Here is a 24,402-nt window from a genome sequence, read left to right as displayed (position 1 = left end):
ATTGAGGGGTGAAACATTCAGTATCCTTGTTCAGGTGCATTTCAGTTTGTCATTTGCTAAAAGATTCTGGACTCCACTGCCCCCGCTTCCCCCCCCCCCCCCCGACTAACTGAAAGTTGGACGGAGCACACTCTGAATGTAACTTAAACCACTCATATTTCAGGGTTCCGTTCAGTAGCATGGCCCCAACATGCTGCTGGCACAGGTATTGTCTTTGGAATGGGAATGCATCCAGAATCGGAGGAAGGTGTTTTGATACTGCAAGCCTGACAGTTCTACTTGTCTAGAAGTATGAGAAAGTTGTTGCCAGCCCATCCTCAGATCCTTCAATCTGAGAGGACTCGGGGCAACCTCCAAGGCCCACTTCTAGGGGACATGGCAACGTTTTGGGGTTCCAGCAGGCAGAGCCCCAAAAAAATGACATGGGAGGTATTACGAAGGCACTCCCGTTTACATTTTATTTCAGTACAACCACTGTTTTGAGGTAGTTCCACTCTGCCCATGCTATGGACACACTCCAGAAGTGCACACAAAATGTAAAGGGGTGACCTTTGCTTTGATCCCAAGCAGGCCAAGTAGATAAGGTGGTTAAGAAGGTATACGGAATGCTTGCCTTTATTAGCCGTGGTATAGAATACAAGAGCAGGAGGGTTATGCTTCAACTGTATAAAACACTAGTTAGGCCTCAGCTAGAGTACTGCGTGCAGTTCTGGTCACCACATTACAGGAAAGATGTGATTGCACTAGAGAGGGTACAGAGGAGATTTACAAGGATGTTGCCGGGAGTAGAGAATCTTAGCTATCAGGAAAGACTGGATAGGCTGGGTCTGTTTTCCTTGGAACAGAGGAGGCTGAGGGGAGACCTTATTGAGGTGTATAAAATTATATGGGGCATAGATAAAGTGAATACAGAGGACCTATTTCCCTTAGCAGAGGGGTCAAAAACCAGGGGGCACAGATTTAAAGTAATTGGTGGAAGTTTTAGAGGGGATTTGGGGGGAAATTTCTTCACCCAGAGTGTTGTGGGGGTCTGGAACTCACTGCCTGAAAGGGTGGTAGAGGCAGGAACCCTAACCACATTTCAAAAGTACTTGGATGTGCACTTGGGATGCTGTAACCTGCAGGGCTACGGACCAAGAGCTGGGAAGTGGGATTAGGCTGGATAGCTCTTTGTTGGCCGGCGCGGACACGATGGGCCAAAATGGCCTCCTTCCGTGCTGTAACTATGATATAAATTAATCCAGATTCAATGCAGTAGAAAATCGGCCCCACTATATAATTTTAACTGTGACTGATGCATCTGTATATTGCAGTAATTAATTGAAACTTGCCAATTTTTTAAATGCTGAAATTTCTAATTATTCTACAGGCTGACAGAAGTCTTGGCTAATACACCAAAAGGAGAACAAATAAAGAAAATGCTCAACCCACACCTTTGTGAGTAATATTTTTTTTTGTAAGTATAGTAGATAAATTAAGATAATCAGGAAATCTGTGAGATATCAATATGCTAGTTGTATTATAACATGCTTAATGGTGGTAAATTACTGAAAGCACTGTGGAATAAAATCAAGAAAAGTAAATACACTACTTAAGTATTATTAATGCAAAAGCAAAAACTGTGGATGCTGGAAATCTGAAATAAAAACAGAAAATGCTGGAAATACTCAGGAGGTCAGGCAGCATCTGTGGAGAGAGAAACAGAGTTAACGTTTCAGGTCGATGACCTTTCACCAGAACTGGAAAAAGTTAGAGATGTAACAAGTTTTAAGCAAGAGGCAGGGAAAGGGGAGGAAAGATCAAAAGGAATAAGGTAAAAGAGACAAATGGAAATCCTGTGAGAGAGAAGAGCAGAACTTCTTCAAGGTGGGCATTCCTGGAAAAGAAGCGGCAGTGAATTAAACACTAATACAAAAACCTCTGTACTTGCTTAAAACATGTTGTATCTCTAACTTTCTAGTTCTGATGAAAGGTCATCTGGTATCCGGTAATGTAGCATTGCCCAAGATCAATCAGAACACTCTTGTTGTAATTTACTAATTGGATATTACAGCTAGGACAAATAAAATTAGAGAGTTAAATGCGTGGCTCGAAGACTGGTGTGGGAGAAATGGGTTTTGCTTCCTGGGACACTGGCACCAGTACTGGGGCAGGAGGGAGCTGTTCCGTTGGGACGGGCTTCACTTGGCCAGTGCTGGGACTAGAGTCCCGGCGGATCATATAACTAGGGCTGTAGAGAGGGCTTTAAACTAACTAGTGGGGGGGAGGTTCCTAGAGAGCAAATAATAAAAATGACAACAGAGAAGGTCATAGACTTAGGTAGCAGTGGGGAAATTAAAAACCAGAGTGTGTCAGGAAGGGGCAGAAGGTATGGAGTAAAAGGTAAAGTAATAAAAAGGGCAAAAGCAGGAACTAAGTGTCACAAAACATATTTGAAAGTTCTCTATCTGAATGCACGTAGCATTCGTAACAAAATAGACGAGTTAATGGCACAAATAACTACATATGGGTATGATCTTGTGGCCATTACAGAAACATGGCTGCAGGGTGACAATGCCTGGGAATTAAACATACCAGGTTATTAACGATCAGGAAGGACAGGCAGGAAGGAAGGGGAGGTGGGGTGGCTATGTTAATAAAGGAAGGAATCACTGTAATACAGAGAAATGATATTGGGTCAAAAGATCAGGATAATGAAACAGTTTGGGTGGAGGTAAGGAATAATAAGGGGAAAAAAAGACTAGTGGGCGTAGTCTATAGGCCTCCGAACAGTGGCAACTCTGTTGGACGGAGTATCAATCAGGAAATAGTTGAGGCTTGTAATAAGGGAACATCTATAATTATGGGGGATTTTAACTATCATATTAATTGGACAAATCAAATTGGGCAGGGCTGCCTTGAGGATGAGTTCATTGAGTGTATTAGGGATGGGTTTCTTGAGCAGTATGTAACTGAACCGACCAGGGGGCAAGCAACCTTAGATCTGGTCCTGTGTAACGAGACAGGATTAATTAAAAATGTCCTAGTAAAGGATCCCCTTGGAATGAGTGACCATAACATGGTTGAATTCCATATTCAATTTGAGGGTGAGAAGGTTGGATCTCAAACAAGCGTGCTAAGCTTGAATAAAGGAGACTATGAAGGTATGAGAGCGGAATTGAGTAGAGTGGATTGGGAAAATAGATTAAAGGATAAGACGATACATGATCAGTGGTGTACATTTAAGGAGTTATTTTACAACTTCCAAAAAAAATATATTCCACTGAAAAGAAAAGGGTGTAAAAGAAAAGACAGCCATCCGTGGCTAAGTAAAGAAATTAAGGATAGTATTCGACTAAAAACAAGGGCATATAAGGTAGCCAAATCTAGTGGGAGGATAGAGGATTGGGAAAACTTTAAAAGACAGCAAAAAATAACAAAAAGTTTGATTTAAGAAAGGGAAGATAGATTATGAAAGTAAATTAGCAAAAAATATAAAAACAGATAGTAAGAGTTTTTATAGTTATATAAAAAGAAAAAGGGTGGCTAAAGTAAATGTTGGTCCCTGTAGTGGCACTTTCATGGCTCTTGCAGTCCCTTAGAGGATGAGACCGGGAAATTAATGGTGGGAAATATGGAGATGGCAAAAACACTGAATGAATATTTTATATCAGTCTTTACAGTAGAAGACACTAAGAATATCCCAACACTGGACAAACAGGGGGCTATAGGGGGGGAGGAGCTAAACACGATCAAAATCACTAAGGAAGTGGTACTCGGTAAAATAATGGGACTCAAGGCGGATAAATCACCTGGACCTGATGGCTTACATCCTAGGGTCTTGAGGGAAGTGGCGGTAGGGATTGTGGATGCATTGGTAATAATTTTCCAAAACTCCCTGGACTCGGCAAAGGTCCCGGCAGACTGGAAAACTGCTAATGTAACACCCTTATTTAAAAAAGGCAGTAGACAGAAGGCTGGAAACTATAGACCGGTTAGCCTAACATCTGTGGTAGGTAAAATTTTGGAGTCCATTATTAAGGAGACAGTAACAGGACATTTGGATAATCATAATTTAATAGGACAAAGTCAGCATGGTTTTATGAAGGGGAAGTCATGTTTGACAAATTTGCTGGAGTTCTTTGAGGAAGTAACATATAGGGTGGATAAAGGGGAACCAGTGGACGTAGTGTATTTAGACTTCCAAAAGGCATTTGACAAGGTGCCACACAAAAGATTATTGCTTAAGATAAAAAATCACGGGATTGGGGGTAATATTCTGGCATGGATAGAGGATTGGCTATCTAACAGAAGGCAGAGAGTTGGGATAAATGGTTCATTCTCAGACTGGCAATCAGTAACTAGTGGTGTTCTGCAGGGGTCAGTGCTGGGTCCCCAACTCTTTACAATCTATATTAACGATTTGGAGGAGGGGACTGAGTGTAACATATCAAAGTTTGCAGATTATACTAAGATGGGGGGAAAGTAGTGAGTGAGGAGGACATAAAAAACCTGCAAGGGGACATAGACAGGCTAAGTAAGTGGGCAGAGATTTGGCAGATGGAATACAATACTGGAAAGTGTGAGGTTATGCACTTTGGCAGGAAAAATCGTAGAGCAAGTTATTATCTTAATGGCAAGAAACTGGAAAGTACTGAAGTACAAAGGGATCTGGGGGTCCTGGTGCACGAAACTCAAAAGGTTAGTATGCAGGTGCAGCAAGTGATTAAGAAGGCCAATGGAATGTTGGCGTTCATTGCTAGGGGGATAGAATATAAAAATAGGGAGGTATTGCTTCAGTTGTACAAGGTATTGGTGAGACCGCACCTGGAATACTGCGTACAGTTTTGGTGCCCATACTTAAGAAAGGACATACTTGCTCTCGAGTCAGTACAAAGAAGGTTCACTCGGTTAATCCCGGGGATGAGGGGATGGACATATGAGGAGAGGTTGAGTAGATTGGGACTCTACTCATTGGAGTTCAGAAGAATGAGAGGCGATCTTATTGAAACATATAAGATTGTGAAGGGGTTGGATCGGGTGGATGCGGGGAGGATGTTCCCGATGATGTGTGAAACTAGAACTAGGGGGCATAGTCTTAGAATAAGGGGCTGCTCTTTCAAAACTGAGATGAGGAGGAACTACTTCACTCAGAGGGTGGTAGGTCCATGGAATATGCTGCCCCAAAAAGCTGTAGAAGCTACATCATTACATAAATTTAAAACAGAAATAGACAGTTTCCTAGAAGTAAAGGGAATTAAGGGTTACGGGGAGGGGGCAGGAATTTGGATATGAGTCTAGGTTCGGATCGGTCATGGCCCTGTGGGTAGCGGAGCGGGCCCAGGGGCCGTGTAGCCTGATCCTGCTCCTATTTCGGGTGTCTAATTCTGTTAGATTCAGGAGATGGTTCTGTGATAGTGGATTGGCGGTTAGGATCAGATTAGCCATGATCTTATTGAATGGCGGAGCAGGCTCGAGGGGCCGATTGGCCTACTCCTACTCCTATTTCTTATGTTCTTATCCCTCCCATGTATTTGGATAATGGAAGAAAAAAACAGTGGTTCTCAACTGGGGTGCACGCAGACAAGCCGGTAAACAGCAGAGGGCGAGGGAAAAAACCCTGAAACACTCAGCAGCTGTGCAGTGAGTAGGCGGGCAGTGAGGATTACACCTGTAACGGTGCCAGTGTTGCCAACGGGAGCCACCGAGCCTACTACCACTCCAGGAAGAGCAGGGAGGTGCCATGCGATGAAGTATTCAACAGGCATGTTGCTGAACCTGTAGGGTTACCTTTCAGCTGAAGGGAAGATAAAAGTTTTCACATCACCAATCACATCAATGTTCACTATATCGGATAGACTTGGCAAAGTTTCATGCAAGTCCCTTTAACAGGAAACTGATGAACTTTACATTCAGAAATGTAAATGTGCAATGAGTTTATTTATAGTATATGTGACAGACATTATCTACTATAAGCCTCACACAACCGTGTTCATGGGGGCTTCTCCAGTTGATCCGTCTGATGTTGCCGATTCTTCTGCCTCTCTTGTCTTGTCTCTACACTGGCATGGCATTGTAGCTCAAAGCCATTCACTCCTCTTACTTTAGCACGCCGCTTCTCTCTTTAAGTGGCCAGGGTTTCCCAAGAGTCAACGACCATGTTGTGCTGCTTCAAGTGACACTTCAGTGTAGGCTTGTAAAGAAGGCGTCCAGTTCAGGTCACCACACTTTAGGAAGGATATAAAGACCCTTGAGAGGGTACAGAGGCGATTTACCAGAATGGTTCCGGGAATGGGGGATCTTGGTGTCGGCTGTGGCTCAGTTGATAGCACTCTCGCATCTGAGTCAGAAGGTTGTGGGTTCAAGCCCCACTCCAGGGACTTGAGCACATAAAGCTAGGCTGACACTCCAGTGCAGTGCTGAGGGTGTGCTGCACTGTCAGTGGTGCCGTCTTTCGGATGAGACGTTAAACCGAGACCCCGTCTGCTCTCTCAGGTGGACGTAAAAGATCCCATGGCTCTATTTCGAAGAAGAGCAGGGGAGTTATCCCCGGTGTCCTGGCCAATATTTATCCCTCAACCAACATAACAAAAAAAAACAGATTATCTGGTCATTATCACATTGCTGTTTGTGGGAGCTTGCTGTGCGCAAATTGGCTGCCGCGTTTCCATGGGGAGACTGGATAGGCCCTTGAGGGAAATAAACTTGGCAGGGCTACGGGGATAGAGTGGAGGAATGGGACTGACTGGATTGCTCTGCAGAGAGCTGGCACGGATTCGATGGACCAAATGGCCTCCTTCTGTGCCGTTATGACTCTATGGGGGAAATATTTGTTTGGTTTGCGCTTTAAGAGGGCGCTAATGGGGCGCAACGCAACTAGCGCCCGGGTATGGTGATGTTTGCGCCACTCGTGAAATTGACCAGATATTTTGCGGCGGCGCTAAACACTACCGCCACGATCTCCTGCGCCTGCAGATCGTGACGTCATTCGAGCGTGCAACGCCCCGGCCATGCCCCGGACCGGATATTGAGTGGCGCCCCCTGCCTTACTGCCTGCCGCTAGCAATGACAGGTTGAGGAGAGCGTTTTGCAGTCGGGAAGGGACTGGGGGAGCGCTATTTAAAGGCGACTGGTTCCTGCCTTTTTTTTGGTGACATTTTTGCACCACGCATTCTGAGTGAGAGAGACTGACTTCTGGAGATATTCAACGCTGTGTTGAGGAGTTCTGGGTACTGAGCAGCACTTTGTAGGTTCATTTTGATTTGATCTTCCTTGCATCAATTTAGAAGAGACTATGGGGGCTGCACTCTGACATTTTTCGCTGGGTCTCTCCATTGTTCTTTCCAGCAGATTTGATGTACAGGTCTCTCCAGGCTGAGATTCAAGGCTGCAATGAGCAAGGTGTGGATGGAGAGCAAGATCGACCCTCCCCTTTAAGAACTGGCCAGCGCCAGTGAGTCTGTGTTCCATTGCTTGCTGACTGACTTCACATGAGCTTTGCCAACGCTCTGAGATAGTGCCTCGCTCCTCGGCATTAGCGCCTTAAGAGAGGTGTGTAGTGCCTGATTTAGCGCTCCAATCACCTCCAGTGGCGATAGAAGCCAAGTTTGCAGTCGGAGGCGATAATTAGCGGCAAGCGCTAAACTTTGCGCCCGGCTGATAATTGTGCCCCAAACGGGGCAATACCGAATTTCTCCCCCTATGACTCTGAAAGCAAGAACTTGCATTTTTAAAGCTTCAGGATGTCCAAAAATGCTTTACAACTAATGAAGTGCTTTTTAAGTATGGTCACTGTTGAAATGTAGGAAACGTGGCTGCCAATTTGCGCTCAGCGAGGTTCTACAAACCAATTAAATAAATGACCAAATCATCTGTTGACATTTAGCTGTCGGCTGAGAGATAATTGTTTGCCAGTACACTGGAAGAAATCCCCTTCACTTTGAATGGTGCCATGGGATCTTTTACATCTATCTGAGAGGGCAGATGGTGCCTCGGTTTAACGTCTCCTCTGAAAGACGGCACCTCCAACAGTGAAGCACCCTCTCTCACTACTGTACTGAAGTGGCAGCCTAGATTATGTGCTCAAGTCTCGAGTGGGGCTTGAACCCACAACCTTTTGGCGAGAGTGCTGCCACTGAGCCAAGTCTAACTAGGATTGCCAACACTGCTTGGAGGCATTCCTGGAGGTTTGATCATGTGATGCGCTGACCACGCGAAGCCACTGAGTTGGAGGCTTTTCTGTGGTGGCGACCTATAATGTGATGGAACAGAGGGGACTGCCACTGTGGTGAAAAATTTTCCCTGGGCTGCTAGCAGCATTCAGGGTGATTCCTGGGCAATCCAGGAGGGTTGGTAACTCTGCTTTCTTATGCAATCCACTAATTCTCCATAAAGTACCTGCTTCGGTAACCATGGCCGCGATTTTACGAACCTCGATGGGCCTGTGGTGGGCGACATTGGTGGCGGGCCTCGACCCCGCTGCTGTCTCCATCCCGGCCTCTGAAATGAATTTCCCCTGATTGGGCTTGTTAAACCCGCTCAGCGCATTTCCTGGCCAATTAGAGGAATCTGGTCTGGTGATGTCATTTGATGACGTGTCATCAGCTGGTTTCCTTCCATGGCCAAATTTATTTTGACATTTGTGCTGTCAGTGTTCTACAGCATTCAGATGCTGCAAACACTGACGAGCACTGCACAGAGGTGCAGGGCTGCACCCAGGCGCTCTCAGCACACAGGGAGGTCCTCTTCCTTTCCCATGGGTGGAAGAGACCTCCCCAGGAGATCAACACAGCCTGGTTGCACATTACAGAGGAGGGTACAAGCAGGGATGTCGTCAGGAGCACCTTGGTGCAGTGCCGCAAATGTTTCAATGATCTCAGTAGATCACGAAATGTTAGTACAAAGCCACACGCAACCTCATCCTGCTGTGCCTCTCATCACATCCCCATCACTCTGCTTTCCCTACTCTACTCCTGCACATCCTTACTCGCACCAACTTACCTTGCACCTCTACCCATCCCCCTCTATCTACATTATCACATCCCCATCTCACTAGCCACCCCTCACACTCCCCCTCATCCTAGTGCAGTCATACCAACTAGCAACACACAAGGGTAGGCACTTGGGTGTTTTATGCAATGTTCATGTAAAGTTTCTGTTAATGTGGTGTCAAACTTTGAAACCTTTATTTTCAACACTTTGCGTTCTTGGACAGATTTGTGTGCACCTTTGGAAGTGGCTTAGTGAGTTGCAGTGAATGGTGAGACATAACGGTACTCCCTGCAATGGTGATGAATATGAAAAGAATGGCTGGGGCATTGTAGGGATGCTTTATAGTGTTGGTGTGGGGTGGTGCCAACTTGGCGCATCATGTGGCAGCCAGGATGTACAGCGTCAAGTGAAGTAAATCTTGCCATGGTGAGGCCATCCCTGGCCTCCCAGACAACAATGTGATCAGGTGCTGATGCCCTGTATCCTGTGCAGCATCAGTTGATTGCAGAGAAGGTTGGTGCTGCTGGTGTGCCTGGTGATGCTGCTGTTGGGGCTGATCGTAGTGGGATTCTGAGGACTGTAGTGGAAATGCAGTTTAGAGAAGCTAGTGGTTAAGGGAACATATCTCAATCAACTGGAAGCTTTGACTTGACATTTGAAGCTGTCAACTTATCAGCTGATTCAGCGGCCACTGACCTCCCGCCTCAGCTACACAGACGAGGTCTAGGCACAGCCGGAAACCGGTGGGCGACCTGTCAAATCCGAAAAGCTGGGGGCAAAAAGCATTGATACGTGGCTGTAAACAAGCCACTAATGATTTTAATTGCCTCCCCCACCGCTGCGTGTCAGGTCTGCTCAGTGCTGACAGACCCGACATCGGGGAAAGGCGTGTGGCGGTGGTCCTGACCCTCTGGGGGGGGAAAAAACACTTTCCCACCTGACCCGCCACTGATTGCACCCGCTGACCCCCCGCAAAATCCAGCCCCATATGCCATCTATCCTAACAACATGTCCAGCCCAACGGAGCTGACCATTGATTATCATAGCCTCAATGTTGATGCTGTCAGCACATTCCAGTACTTTGTTGTTAGTGATCTTGTCCTGCTACTTTATATGAAATAAGCAAAGGTGACTTTGGTGAAACCTTTTCAGCTGTTGAGTGTGCCTTCAATAGAGTGTCCATGTTTCACATCCATACAGGAGGTGATAATGATAAGTGCCTCATAAACCTTCAGCTTAGTGGCAACCTTTATACTGTGCTGATTCCAAAGGCCATGCTTGCTCTCTATATGCGAGCCATCACTTCCTTATCGATTCTTGCATCATCAGATAGTACACTTCCAAGATAGGTGAACTCGTGACCACATTCAATTTGGTTTCGTCAGTAGTGATCGATGGTCTAAAATGTGGCTTCCCAAGAGCTGGTTGATGCATTACTTCAGACTAATAGTAAGCTCAAAACTACTAGCGGAAGCTGCAAATCTATCCGTCATCAGCTGAAGGTCCTCTTTGGAATGTTCCACAAGACCACAGTCATGAGCATACAGAAGTTCTTGTATAACTTATTTGGAGACTTTAGCTGTGCTTGCAGTTTTGAGCATCTGTATTGGATACTGCAGGAGAATACCAGATCCCCCAGCAGCAGTCACAATATATTCATTTTACAGCAGCCCAACATGAAACTATTATTTGCGGATACCAGCAAGCCAAGGGAGATGAAGTATATCTGTTGCTGCCTTGGCTTTTGACCTCTGCAACATTCCCCACTCACCAGTGGAGCACAATGAGGCGCAAGCATACATTGGGCATGCTGAAGCAACGCTTCCAATTGACAGGTCGGGGGCACCCTTCAGTATAACCCAAGCAAACTGGATTAACGTGGTCGGCTGCATTCTTTATAATATCGCTATTCAAAAAAATATACATGTAAGCAGCTGAAGAAAGAGCAGGTAGAGGATGTCACAAATAAGTGGGTGGTACCAGCACAAGTACCTACAGCTTTAAGAGTCATATGCAAACTATTATACAGGAAAGTTCCTCCTAATCACCCCACAGACCCTTTCCATTACCAGTCTTTCCTGCATTTTCCCTGTCCCCTGCAATAAATCACAATGCACTACGCTTCTACTACCACCCCACTTATTTTGCCAAGCAGACCACACTTGTACATATCTTTCCCCAGTTACACAAATGAAACTGTCTACATGCTGCAAATCTAGTGGTTGCCATCACGGGGCTTCCACTTCCTATAAATCTCGGTGTATTGTGCTACACTGGCTAATCTGGTGCTTTTCGTTGGCTGTGAGGTAGCTACCCATTGAATGTCTGTCTGTGAAAGGCAGTGTTCAGCTATCCTGTCCAAGGAGGAGGTGACCTTTCCTCCCAGGGTCTGTATGACCGTAGTCTGAGCATTCATGAGAGATGAAAGACGGGCATAATTGCCTCTACTGTCAGTGGTTGGGCTGCACTGTCCCCGGGAGAACACTTCGTTCCTCTGATTCTGGCTGGCCTCTTGTGCCTCACTCCTCCCTCTGACCCATTATTGGCAGCAGAGCCTTCAGCTGCCTGGATCCTACTCTATTGAATTCTCTCCCCAAGCCCTTTCTCTCCACTTCTCTCTCCTCTTGTAAAAACTTACTAAAAATCCATCTTCAACCAAACCTTCAGTTACCTAGCCTATTCTTTCCTCTGTGAAGTGCTTTGGGGTGTTATTTATGTTAATGTTGCTATATAAATGTGAGTTGTTAGTGTTGCCTTCTCCTCAAAAACACAATATGCATTGATTAGCTAGTGTGGTGGCATGGATTGTCCCTAGCCCGATATGTCAGTGTGTTGTTCTGTACAACCTTCTATTTAAGCAGGTGATGCTGGGCAAGGGAGGTGCTCGAAAGTGCACACTGCAGTGTAGTGAGCACCCATGGAAAGGTGAAGACAAAAGTGAAGGAATGCAAGGGTAGAACTGAGCAATTCATGATTGTAATAGTTGGTACAGTGCATAAATATGAGATCACATTGCTGTCTTCTACCTCACCTGACTTGGTAAGGTCATTGAATTTTTTATGACATTTGAACCACGTCCAACCCACAGTGCTGCTTGCATTGATGGAATCTGCCACCTTCTGCCAAGTTTGTTGCCCTACTATCTTTCTCACTCTCTGCCCATCTTGCTGAACCGATATTTCTGTGGCACCTCATCAAAGCATGGTGGCGTTCTTCTCCACAGACTGCTACCAGACATGTCTTCACTGCACAGTTAATTTATTCAGCAATGTTCCAAAGTGCCACCTCTACTTTAAGCTGCTGCAGATCTTTACTGCAGTATCTCACAAATTCCCTCCTCCATTGGGCGAGTGCTCAATCCAAGGTGGTAGTTGACCATAATGTGGTAATAACCTCAATTTGTAAATATGGGTGAACTTGGCTTTGTTGAAGTTGGTAAGTTTCCAATTACAGGAAACTTCGCGATATCCGGCACCAACGGGACCGGCGTGATGCCGATCTATGAAAACTTCCGGACGGACCAGCGCTAATGTTGAAGGATACCGAGGTTTTCATCTCCGTATCTGACAACAAACACTGTTGCTTAGCAACAGCGTGTAAACTGTCGGCCCGTACCTTGGAAGCGTCTCTGTAGCTTAGCAACAGTTTCAGAGAGGCTTTCCAGAGACTGACTGACTGTTCAAAAAAAAATGCTAGAAGAAAAAAAAAAGAAAAAAAACCTAACAAAACGGCTGCTGATTTCTGCCATTACATCGAGGTTTCCAGCCATACAACCTCCGGATAAACCAAAGTTTCCTGTACATACTGCCTAAATTATGCTGGGAAAATATGCAAAGTGTGCCATTGCTGCACTATAATTAGCCAATATTTGTAATGAGATGAGAGGAACTCTATCCCAGTGGAATGCAGGTGAATTATGAGGTGCGCTACCTGAGAGAACTGGTGACCTTCAGCTGTAATGGGTGTATTTTGAGTATCTGACCTTCAAAGTGAATTGATGTCCATCTTGTTGCAAAACAACTTGTGTAACTGCTGGGTCACTGGACCACTGAGTGATCCTTTTTAAGCCGAACATAGCATGCAGTGCATGATGCTGTGTGACAAGCTTGGAGTTCGTTGTGTTCTTTGAAGAATGTACTTCATGTACATGACCGATCTACGAAGGGTATAAGACGCTTAAATCTATTTCTAAAGGAACATTTATCCATTTGCAGGGAAATAACAACCATGGACATAATTAATAGTAAATTACAGAAATTGTAGAGCCGTCTTAATAGTGAATGAATGGAGCTGCGGAGCAATGTTAATGATGAACAATGGAGCTGTGGATCAGGGTTAATGGTGAATAGTGGAGCAGTGTTATAGCCAGAAAAGCACAGTAAGCAGTTGAGCTCCAAAAATCTTAACTGGTTTTGGTGCTATATTTTTATTACCCATGACACAGTTGGTATCATGTCTGATCAGTGGCTAATAAGTACATACCAATCCGTTCCATTCTGTCTTAAGCAAATGTAGCTTCTGTGATATGCGAAGTTTTTCACAAGGAAGTCATGGGAGATTGTTGCTTTCTTATCACAGAAGTTCAAAGCAAGTTGATTTGTTTCTTGGGTGTTATTTTTACAGTAACATTGCTAGTATGAATCAAATTGGTTACATGTTTTTGCTTTGGTGCACAGTTTAATCTGGCACTTCTGTTTAGGCTATACCTAGGTATTTCTCGCATGCTAGCCACCAAAAACCACTCCTTTATTCAAGCCCTCACTCCTTAGGATCGGGAATGTGATTTTACCTGTACAACATCTGATAATGTAGTATTGTCTAAGGGTCAAACTGAAACTCTTGTTACTGTATTTAACTTACCGGCTATAACCTTGACCTTGTTGTGATCTCGTAGACTAGGAAAGTGGAAGAATACTCACTATCGGGTCGTGATGTAGGTTATAAACTATAAAATAGGTTTATTAGAAGTAGTAGGAATAGACAATACAGCAGCTTGTGCTATTTTACAGAACTTTTAACTCAAATTTCCTTTTGTGGTATAAAAATAACAAAATACACAATGCTTTACTAGCTATAATGATAATGCTGAACATGTATTAGCATCTGTAACTCTTGTATATTGGTATTTATAATGGCCCACAGAGCTCCTCAAGAACACCTCCACTGAGCTACACTACAGTGATACAGGATAGAGCTGGCGCGCTGAGAGAAATGGCCCCACATATATCTCTGCTTGCCCTTCATCCACCACCTGCCTGCTTGCCTCAGAGACCCACTGTGAGACCTTCCCCCCCCCCCCACTGGTGTAACTGATTTACTTCAGTAAATCAAAATTGTCTAATTCCAGGACAAAGGGAATCAAAACGGTGTTGTCACAAACAAATACAGCTGTCACTCACAGCGGGGGTTTAAAGGCATAATGCTGGCTTCCCACACATGTCTCTAGTTAAACAAAGCAACAAACTATCAACCTTCCAGTGTCAGTGGACTAATAGTTATACAGAAGTTATCAGGAAGTGCTTCCGATTCGATCAATTGTAATGGATTTGTAATTAAAAAGTTTTAACACATCAAGGTCATATAGACTCTTTGCAACCACCTGTATATGTCAACTGTAGAATGTCATTTTCAAGCATGTGCAGGATGTGGATAATACCCAATTCAGCAATGAGCCTGTAATAAAACAGATTTAAACTGGCCAACCACCTTTCAGAATAGATATTGAAAAATATATTAATTTTCTTATGATTTGAAATGTGATGAAATTTCCTATCCATCACAACATCTCTTTCATCTTAAAGCTTATGGTGCAACATTGATTGAACATTGCCTGATGAAGTTTGGATTCTCTGGTAGCGCAAAAGTAGGCCAAGATTTTGATTTGTCTAAAGGTAAGTTTATGGGAGCTGTGAAATTTTTCCATCATTGTTTATGAACCTTGATTTTTTATTGCAGTGCTATTTAAAATAATACATTTTATTAAATAGTTTATCTTTAAATTAATGGCATAACATGACCATAAGATACATTTAGTTATTGTCAAAGTAATTGTAATCTCTGGTACAAATAAGTTTATTAAATTTTTGTAAATTGGACATATTTTTACTTATTTTTCTGCTTTAATTTTCAGAGCTTTAAATTCTGTTAGTATTTGTCTTTGCTTAAAAAAGGAAACTTTCCATGGGAATTTATGGGAATTTTGAGTTTTTTTGCACACTGATGGTTTTTGTCTCTGACCCTTATATTATCTTTGTCGTCAAAATAGACATACTGTTCCATACAAATAAAAACAGGCTTTCAAAACTTTATTTAGGTTATAATTTTGAACTTTATTGAACCCCCACAAAAAAGACCCATCTAAAATAAAATAAAAAGAGCGTCAGCTTATTTAGCCTGTAATTTGTCCTTATTTTGTCCCTTTGAGTCTTCTACTCATGAGTCTTCTGAGTCTTCTACTCCTCATTGCTCCTCCTGATTCTCTGGCTCTGACGTGTCCATTTCCTCCTCTGTGTCAGTGTCTAGCTGTGTGGTGGACACTTCTGTATCTGGCTCAATAAGTTGTAGGTTCGCCCGGATAGCCACCAGTTTCTCCACTCTCTTGTTAGTCAGCCTGTTGCGCACCTTTGTATGCGTATTCCCAAAAAGTGACCAGTTTCGTTCAGAGGCCGCTGATGAAGGTGGGATTTGGAGTATCATCGATGCAATAGGTGACAGGGCCTCAGATGCACAAAGTCCCTTCCACCAGGTATGTGCACTGATATGCTTGCATGATTCCCATATCCCATCCCCATTCCAAAGACCTTGCTTGGTAGAGAACTTTGCCAGACTTCCCAGAACTTTGCCCACATCCAGATTGAGATGGTGTGAGAGGGTAGAAATCACACTGTAAGCGCTGTTGATCTGTTCTCCAGAAAGTATTGGTCTCCCAACATGCTTTGGGTCCAGCATGTATGCTGCAGCATGAATCGGCTTGACACAAAATTCTTGACGCGTCTGTATGAATTGAACAATTGCCTTCTCTGCTTTGAGCAGCAGGGATGTGGGTAGGGCAATGCTGATTTGTTCTTTTAAATCAGTAAAAAGCCTGAGAACATCTGACAAGACAGCGTCATCTCCTTCAATCTGAGCAATTGCAGATGCTACTGGTGAGAGTAGTTTAAGGCTGCTAACCACTCTCTCCCAAAACACATCATCCAGCAGTATTTTCTTGATGGTGGTTTCCATATCCCCAGACTGGGATATTGCCATTTCTTGCAGCGACTCCTTACCCTCCAGAAGGCTGTTGTACATTATGACAACACCACCCCATCTAGTGTTGTTGGGCAGCTTCAGTGTGGTGTTCTTGTTCTTTGTCATTTGCTTGGAGTTGTAGGTTGCTGCAACTACCTGTTTTCCCCTTACATACTTAACAACTTGCTTGGCTCTCTTGTACAGTGCTTCCATGGTTCTCAAACCCATGATGTCCTTGAGCAGGTTAAGCCCATGAGCTGCGCACCCAATAGACGTAATATGAGGGTAGGCCTCCTCCACTCGAGCCCAAGCAGCCTTCATATTCGCAGCATTGTCAGTAACTACTGCAAAGACCTTTTGTGATCCAAGATCGTTGATGACCGCTGCAACACAGCCTGCCATCGCTATCGTTTCTTTGAGCTTTCCTTGGACTCTGTTATACTCAGCCTCCAGCAAATAAGTAGACAAAGCATGTCTGGTGGGAGGACAGTATGCAGGGCGAATAACATTGAAAAATCTCTTCCAGTACACATTGGCTGTGAGCATGAGGGGTGAGCCTGTTGCATATACAGCTCGAGCAAGGCACTCATCTGCATTCTTCTGGCTATGGTTATCCATTGTTTCAAAGAACCTTCCAAGTGGGCCAGGAGTTGCTGATGATAAGGAGCCTGATGCTGAATGAGAACCATCATCTTCTTGAATGGAAGCAGAGGAACTCTGGGCTGACTGCTGTGAGCTTTGAGTGAAGTTGTTGCATTTGGATAAATGCTGCTGCATCTTTGTGGCATTCTTTACATATGGCTTTCTACAGTGTTTGCACATGTACACAGTCTTTCCATCTTTAATGCCTGGGGTAAAATGCTTCCACACATCCGACGGTAAACGTGGCATTGTTCTATGCAGAGAAATAAAGGACATTCATCTCTGTGTCGAACTGCGGTCGATCAGCACGATTGCAACAGGGTGAGTACATTTTTGCTGATGCTCCATGTGATGGAAGCATGACCTGTACACACACGACGCTACATCACCAATAGTGTATTATTTTGTATATTTTAAATTGAAGGACAACAGAGTTCAACAAGTAACTGGTTTATTTGGTATAAAGTCTGATTTACTTACAGCATCATCACAACATCAGCAGAAAACAAAATGACTTCCCTCAGGACCCCTAACCTGGATCTTAAAAAAACTATAGCAGTCTTACAGATGCCTGCAGGCCAATCACAATTCGATATGCAAATATTACAAATAGAAGGAGCTAATCGCTCATCCACTCATCCAACCAATCAGGACACACTTGTTCACAGTCACACACAAAACTTGTAATTATTAAAACAAGCCAAGTAAGAAGATAAACATATATTGATTAAGAAATTCCTTAATAATTAAGATTCCATCTCTGTTAGTAATTTTAAGAGAGGACCTGTGGGGAAAGAAAAGAAAGAAATACAAAAAAAACAATATTATGCTAGCATGTGCTTTTTTGGGCAAAATTCCCAAGCTAAACTTCCCGTGGAAAATTTCCAGAAATTTACCGGAAACTTTCCACCCCTTTGCAACCCTATTGCTGATCATATTAATTTTCACTTTTCATTTCTAGATGGAGAGAAGCTTCTAGCTGCTCTACAGAAGGCTGAGGAATTTATGGAGATGACAAATAGCTTTAAAGGACAGGTAGACTTATGTAATATTATCTCCTTTGTGATATTAAGTCTCCCTCTTCCTGGAAGTTATTTCCCCCCCATTCCATAATTGGCTCTCCCTGTTCCAGATACCATCCCAGCCTAGCCTCTGCTCATGCTTCCTTGTGTATATCAATGATTTGGATATAGCCCGAGAGGAAGTGATGTCAAAATTTGTAGATGATGCCAAAATAGGAGGTATAATTAATTATTTAGCATACCAAAGGAAGCTGCAAAAGGATATTGATAAGATGGGGGAATAGGCTAAAAAGTGGCAGATGGAATTCGTTGTCAGTAAGCGTGCGGCAATACATTTTGGTTTAAAAAAAATAACAGTAGTAATTTTACTCTGAATGGAAGTAGGCTTAGTGCTATGGAAAAGCTTAGGGATTTTGGGGGGGTACAGGCTCACAGGACATCATAGGCAACACCTAAGGTTGATAAGACCATAAAAAAAGCTAATGGAATTCTAGGTTTTATCACGTGAGATATACAAACCAAGAGGTAATGATGAGCCTATATTGAACATTAATAAGACCTCAGTTAGAGTACTGTGTGTAGTATTGACCTCTGCGCTACAGGGAGGATATTGAAGCTTTAGAGAGGGTACAACACAGACTCCCTAGGATGCTAACTGGTATGAGGAAATACAAATAGAAGAGAGGCTTGTAAGATTGAGACTTGTTCTAATGACGTAGATTACGGGGTGATATGAAAGAAGAGTATAAAATGATGTAAGGATGTGACGAGGAAGATAGAAGCATACTGTTTCCAATAGTTGAGGGGTCTAAAATGAGGGGCCATATTTACCAGATTAAATGCAGGACATTTAGAAAAGAGTAAGAGGACCTTCTTTACACATAGAGTTGTGAGGATATGGCAACGTTCAAGATTAGATTGGATTGGTAGATGAAGGAAAGGGGGAGAAGGGGATACGGGAACGGGGCAGGCAAGTGTGACTAGGACTATTTTCCTGCGTGGAGGGTAAATGCTGACATGGCCTGGTTGAGCCAAATGGCCTGTTGCAACTGAAGTTGTAATTTCTATGTATTTCCCCGAGTGGCACAACTAAGATCAAAAATTCAGTGAGGAATAACTGAGGTGTCACAAAGCCGTCTCCCACCACTTTATGTTGATGGTTCAATATATTGTGCTACCTTAGTTTAATGCAAACTCTAATGCAGTCTAATTCTGACTCTGGGTAACAGTATGAACCATTATAATGATCTGAAAATCTAACACAGCTTTTTTTTAAGCTTGCTTTCTTTTGAGAGCCAGGCTGCGGTTCTCCTTTACTCCCTTTAGATAGACTAAAAGTTCATTGATGAGAGTTGTGTTTTAAAAAATTAAGTACCTATTTAAATGTCAAACTACTTATAACCATGAAATACACACAAATTGTATTAATTATTTTTGATATTTGTGGTTAGGGTTATATAATACAGAAACGAGAAAAAAAAACAAGTTTGGATCCAAGCAAGCCACCTGAAGAGTTACTAACGTAAGTCTAATACTTCTCACATTATAGTCTGGTTGTAGAGTAATTAGAGTATTTAAAAATAAATGTTTTTCTCTTTTACAGCTATGAGGAATTTCATCCATTTCTTTTTGCACAGCATGAAAACTGTTCTTGCATAGAATTCGACTCATTTGATAAGGTGATAATACATTCTGGATTTTATATATTTCCTTTTCATCTCATTATTTTGTAAAATATTCAGTCTTATTCAGGCATAGGCGCTGGTAATGGGATGTCAATATATGACACTTATTTCTTAATTATGTTCAAATATGAGAGATTTTTCAAGAAGTACATTGATCCCTTGCTATAACACTCGTATATAGAAGGTAATTTTACAAGCCCATGCTGCAAATGGAAAATCATGGGCAGTGCATGCATGAATTTCCGATTTGAGCTGCTTGTGAACAGGGCTTCCCGTGAGCTTTGCAACATCTTAAAAGTACCCTCATTGTATGATTTTGGCTGTAATTTATGAGTATTCTAATTATATGGCTCCCATTAGTCATTCTGTTTACTATTACTTTCAGGATTCTGCATTTCTGTTTTGGTGTTGATATACTGTTTTGATATGGATTGGGTTTTCAGTAACTATGAATACTTTTTATAGCAAAAATGGAGGCAAAAGCATCAGTGACTGAACAGCATTTCTGTCTTTAAAGTGGGATTATTCACCTGGGATTTTTGTATTCGGTTGCAACATACATAAGAGACTCAACAATTTTTTATGAATGACCTTTTTTGTTGGGAACATCCAGCTCACATTCTTGCACTATGTACGTAAAAGCCAAAAGTATGTAAAAGTTTCTTGTTGCTAATAACATGTTTAAGGTTATTTCTCAATTCAAAACAAATTGGTCCTCTAGCTATAGGCTTTTGTAAAGAAACAGAAAAGAAAGAACTTGGATTTATGTATACTGTGTGGGAATATAAGTCACTTTTTCCCTTCTATATGTATTCTTTCATGGAGATTGATTATGTCGCAGTTGAATGCAGTAATCTCTTGATAGAGGAAATGCTATAATACAATCATTGGCACTTTGTTCCCATTTGTGGTTTAAAAACGATTGTAATGGTTGTCGAGAACTGGAGGTACAGCATTAATACTTGTCTGATAGTATGTAATAGATTCCATTTAAGCTGCAAATATTGCTATTCAGTGGAAGACTTGCCATCTAAACATTGAGGATTCATAGATTTTATACTTGTCTTATATTTGACTTCAAAATACAAGTTAAAATCTTTTGTGTATCTTAACATGGGAATAAAATCCTTTGCAAAATTATGTGATAAAACTTATAGTGGGGAAACACTGTTGTATAAGAAATATTATTCCAACAATAGATCAGTGAATAGCTGAGCCATACAGACAAGGAAGGTCCTACATTTGTTCCTGGTCGGCACTGAGTTTGTTTATGTCAGTTAAGGTGCTGATAGGGATACTACAGATGGTTTCAGTGCCCGTGGGTTAAGGAGAGGAAAATTGAGCAGAGTTTCTGCTCCTAATCACTATCTAATAACTTCTATTGGAAGTGCACATGTAGAGACGGGTGAAGACAGGATTAGTCTTGGGTGTGATATCCATTCTCTGCTGAATAGTTTGCTAACACTCAATATCGAAGTTCAAGGGCTACTCTGGGAGGGGGAATTAGACGGCGCCCAACACCCATGCGGTAGAACCACAGCAACATAAATGCTACTGTTTGTTTCTTATTCATATTTAATATTTTATACTGACTAAGTATGTATTTTTTTGTTCAGGCAGTTGATGAGTTTTACTCAAAATTAGAAAGCCAGAAAATAGACATAAAGGCTTTACAGCAGGTAAGGTTTATCTGTCTTTAAACAACCCTGAAAAATGTCATATAACATTTTAATTATTGAATGTATATTATTGAAGTTCTCTCTTCATTTCTCCCCCCCCGCCCACAGTAATAAACACAGTTACCAGAGCTAAAGGGATGTCTGTCTCTGTGTCACTCTAACTAAAAATTGTTTATCAGATTTCACCAGATTTGTGAAATAACTTTCATTAGTCTTTTGAGGTCCTTTTCCAAATGGATACGCCGAAACTACTGTGCATCTGACCATTTGTCTGTAAACACAGCGTTCTGGAACACACTTTTTTGCCAATGTTTGAAACTATTTTCATCTTGGACAGTATGATGATGGAAACTACAACACTAATTTATCACATAGAAAAATAGGAGCAGGAGTAGGCCATTTGGCCCTTCGCACCTGCTCCGCCATTCAATATGATCATGGCTGATCCTCTTATCTCAGTACCATATTCCCACACTCTCCTCATACCCCTTGATGCCTTTTGTGCCTAGAAATCTATCTATCTCCTCCTTAAATATATTCAGTGACTTGGCCTCCACAGCCTTCTGTGGCAGAGAATTTCACAGGTTCGCCACCCTCTGAGTGAAGACATTTCTCCTCATTTCAGTCCTAAATGTCCTAGTCCCCTCGTTCTAGACCCCCCAGCCAGGGGAAACATCCTCCCTGCATCCAGTCTGCCTAACCCTGTCAGAATTTTATACGTTTCAATGAGATCCCTTCTCATTCTTCTAAACTCTAGTGAATACAGGCCTAGTTGACCTAACCTCTCCTCATACGACAGTCCTGCCATCCCAGGAATCAGTCTGGTGAACCTTTGCTGCACTCCCTCTATGGCAAGTATATCCTTTCTTGGGTAAGGAGACCAAAACTGCACACAGTACTCCAGGTGTGGTCGCACCAAGGTCCTGTACAACTGTGGTAAGACATCCTTGCTCCTGTACTCAAATTCTCTTGCAATGAAGGCCAACATACCATTTGCCTTCCTACCTGCTTGCTGCACCTGCATGTTTGTTTTCAGTGACTGGTGTACAAGGACACCCAGGTCCCTTTGTACATCAGCATTTCCCAATCTAGCACCATTTAAATAATATTCTGCCTTTCTGTTTTTCCTACCAAAGTGGATAACTTCACATTTATCCACGCTATACTGCATCTGCCATGTATTTACCCACTCACTCAACTTGTCTAAATCGCCTTGAAGCCTCTTTGCATCCTCCTCACAACTCACAATCCCACCTAGTTTCGTGTCATCAGCAAATTTGGAAATACTACATTTGGTTCTTTCATCCAAATCATTGATATATATTGTGAATAGCTGGGGCCCAAGCACTGATCCCTGCGGTACCCCACTAGTCACCGCCTGCCACCCCAAAAAAGACCCATTTATTCCTTTTTACTGCATTTTCAACAAATTTGTTAGATTGTATTCTATTGAAACTAAGGATTTAAGAAATAGCTGGATCAATCCATGTATCTGTGGTAAACCACTGTTATTGTTTACACTGTTGTTATCACTACACAAGGTTACCTCTTTCCTCGCACGCTGTTATACCTAGGCATACCTCAGCTGACTCTGCCCATGGCTCCGCCTGCTTGCCCAGGTATAAAGGTGATTGCTTGGCTAGTATTCTTCCTTGCTGGAACCGATCACCCACGAGGGTGGGCTCTGTTATTTAGCCAATAAAAACCTATAGTTACTATCTTAACTCGTCGCTTTTCATGGAATGAATTGATAGGTATATCAATTTTATTGGCTAAATTTTGAAATGACTGACCAGCCCCAGCAGCCGACTTGGCTGCGAGCCCTCCGACCGCCGTACCTGGATCTAAATCCACAGGCAGCAAATTCAGCCCTCGACTTCGATCACTGGCTGAGCTGCATTGAATCCTACCTGGTAGCCTCCGGCGTGCCATCGGAAGCCGACAAACTAAGAGTTCTGACCGCCCAGGTGAGCCCTAAAGTATTTGCACTCATCCGGGACCTTGCTACATACGAGGAGGCCCTCGACCTGCTAAAAGAGCAGTACCGGAGCCCAGTAAATTCAATGTATGCCAGACATCTCCTAAGATCCCGCTCGCAACAGCCAGGAGAGTCTGTAGATGAATTTTTACGGGCGCTACAAACACTCAGCAGGGACTGTGACTTTAAAGCTGTATCGGCTGCACAACATGCTGAAGGAAATATCCGCGATGCCTTCGTGAAAGGCCTTCGGTCCGACTACTCACGGCAAAGACTGCTTGAATCAAAGGACCTCGACTTGAAAGCAGCTACAGCCCTCGCTCGCTCCCTGGAAGTGGCCCATCGGGACCTCGGGGCGTACTCCGGGTACAGTGCTGCGCGACCGTGGGACTCGGGCCCGACTCCGGCCGCAATACCCCTCGCACCGCTGCCCCTGGGACCTACTACGGCGTCTGTGTCCTGGAATCGATCGGGACCGCCACCCCCGGGACCTGCTGCGGCAGCGGAGCCCTGCGATCGGGCTGCCAGCTGCTATTTCTGTGGCCAGGCGAGACATCAAAGGGCGCGCTGCCCTGCAAGGAACGCGACCTGCTCCGGCTGCAGAGAAAAAGGCCACTTCGCGAACGCCTGCAGAGGGAAAGCCACAGACGCCAGCAGTGCCTCATGTGAGTTGTGGGGGCGGCCATCTTTGATCAAGGCCACAGACGCCAGCAGTGCCTCATGTGAATCGTGGGGGCGGCCATCTTTGATCAAGGCCACAGACGCCAGCAGTGCCTCATGTGAATCATGGGGGTGGCCATCTTTGATCAAGGCCACAGACGCCAGCAGTACCTCATGTGAGTCGTGGGGGCGGCCATCTTCTCCGCCATTTTGTTCGCCGCACTCAGCCGCCATGTTGTCTCCAGACCCGACCACCGCCTCACCTGCCGACGACAGCAGCACACTCAGCCATACACTGGCCTCCGTCACGCTTGACCAAGCTCTCCCGCATCATCTGTCCAGGTCCATGATGGACATCGAGGTAAACGGCCACGCCACGACCTGCCTGTTCGACAGCGGGAGCACGGAGAGTTTTATTCACCCAGACACGGTGCGCTGCTACTCCCTCACTGTCCAGCCAACGCGCCATCGGATCTCGATGGCGTCGAAGTCCCATTCAACAGACGTCAGCGGATACTGTGTGGTGACCCTGTCGG

At 43.7% G+C, this 24,402-nt stretch overlaps 1 protein-coding gene across 3 annotated transcripts in view; it reads left to right on the top strand.

Moving 5' to 3' along the window:
* Positions 1-24,402, top strand: part of nemf (nuclear export mediator factor) — a 170,576-nt gene that overhangs the window by 58,540 nt on the left and 87,634 nt on the right. For all 3 annotated transcript variants that reach the window (XM_086002947.1, XM_086002944.1, XM_086002945.1), the window contains exons 6-11: positions 1,370-1,437; positions 14,772-14,861; positions 17,804-17,877; positions 19,316-19,386; positions 19,468-19,543; positions 21,166-21,228. In XM_086002947.1, coding sequence (XP_085859073.1) covers positions 1,370-1,437; positions 14,772-14,861; positions 17,804-17,877; positions 19,316-19,386; positions 19,468-19,543; positions 21,166-21,228 — 442 coding nt within the window. The remainder of the gene's footprint in view (positions 1-1,369; positions 1,438-14,771; positions 14,862-17,803; positions 17,878-19,315; positions 19,387-19,467; positions 19,544-21,165; positions 21,229-24,402) is intronic.

Source organism: Somniosus microcephalus, chromosome 12 (assembly GCF_052327205.1).
Source record: "Somniosus microcephalus isolate GS21.2 chromosome 12, FLI_Smic_1.0, whole genome shotgun sequence".
Lineage (NCBI taxonomy): Eukaryota > Metazoa > Chordata > Chondrichthyes > Squaliformes > Somniosidae > Somniosus > Somniosus microcephalus.
The sequence above is the reverse complement of the archived record's forward strand: the minus strand, read 5'-3'. Positions and strand labels throughout refer to the sequence as shown.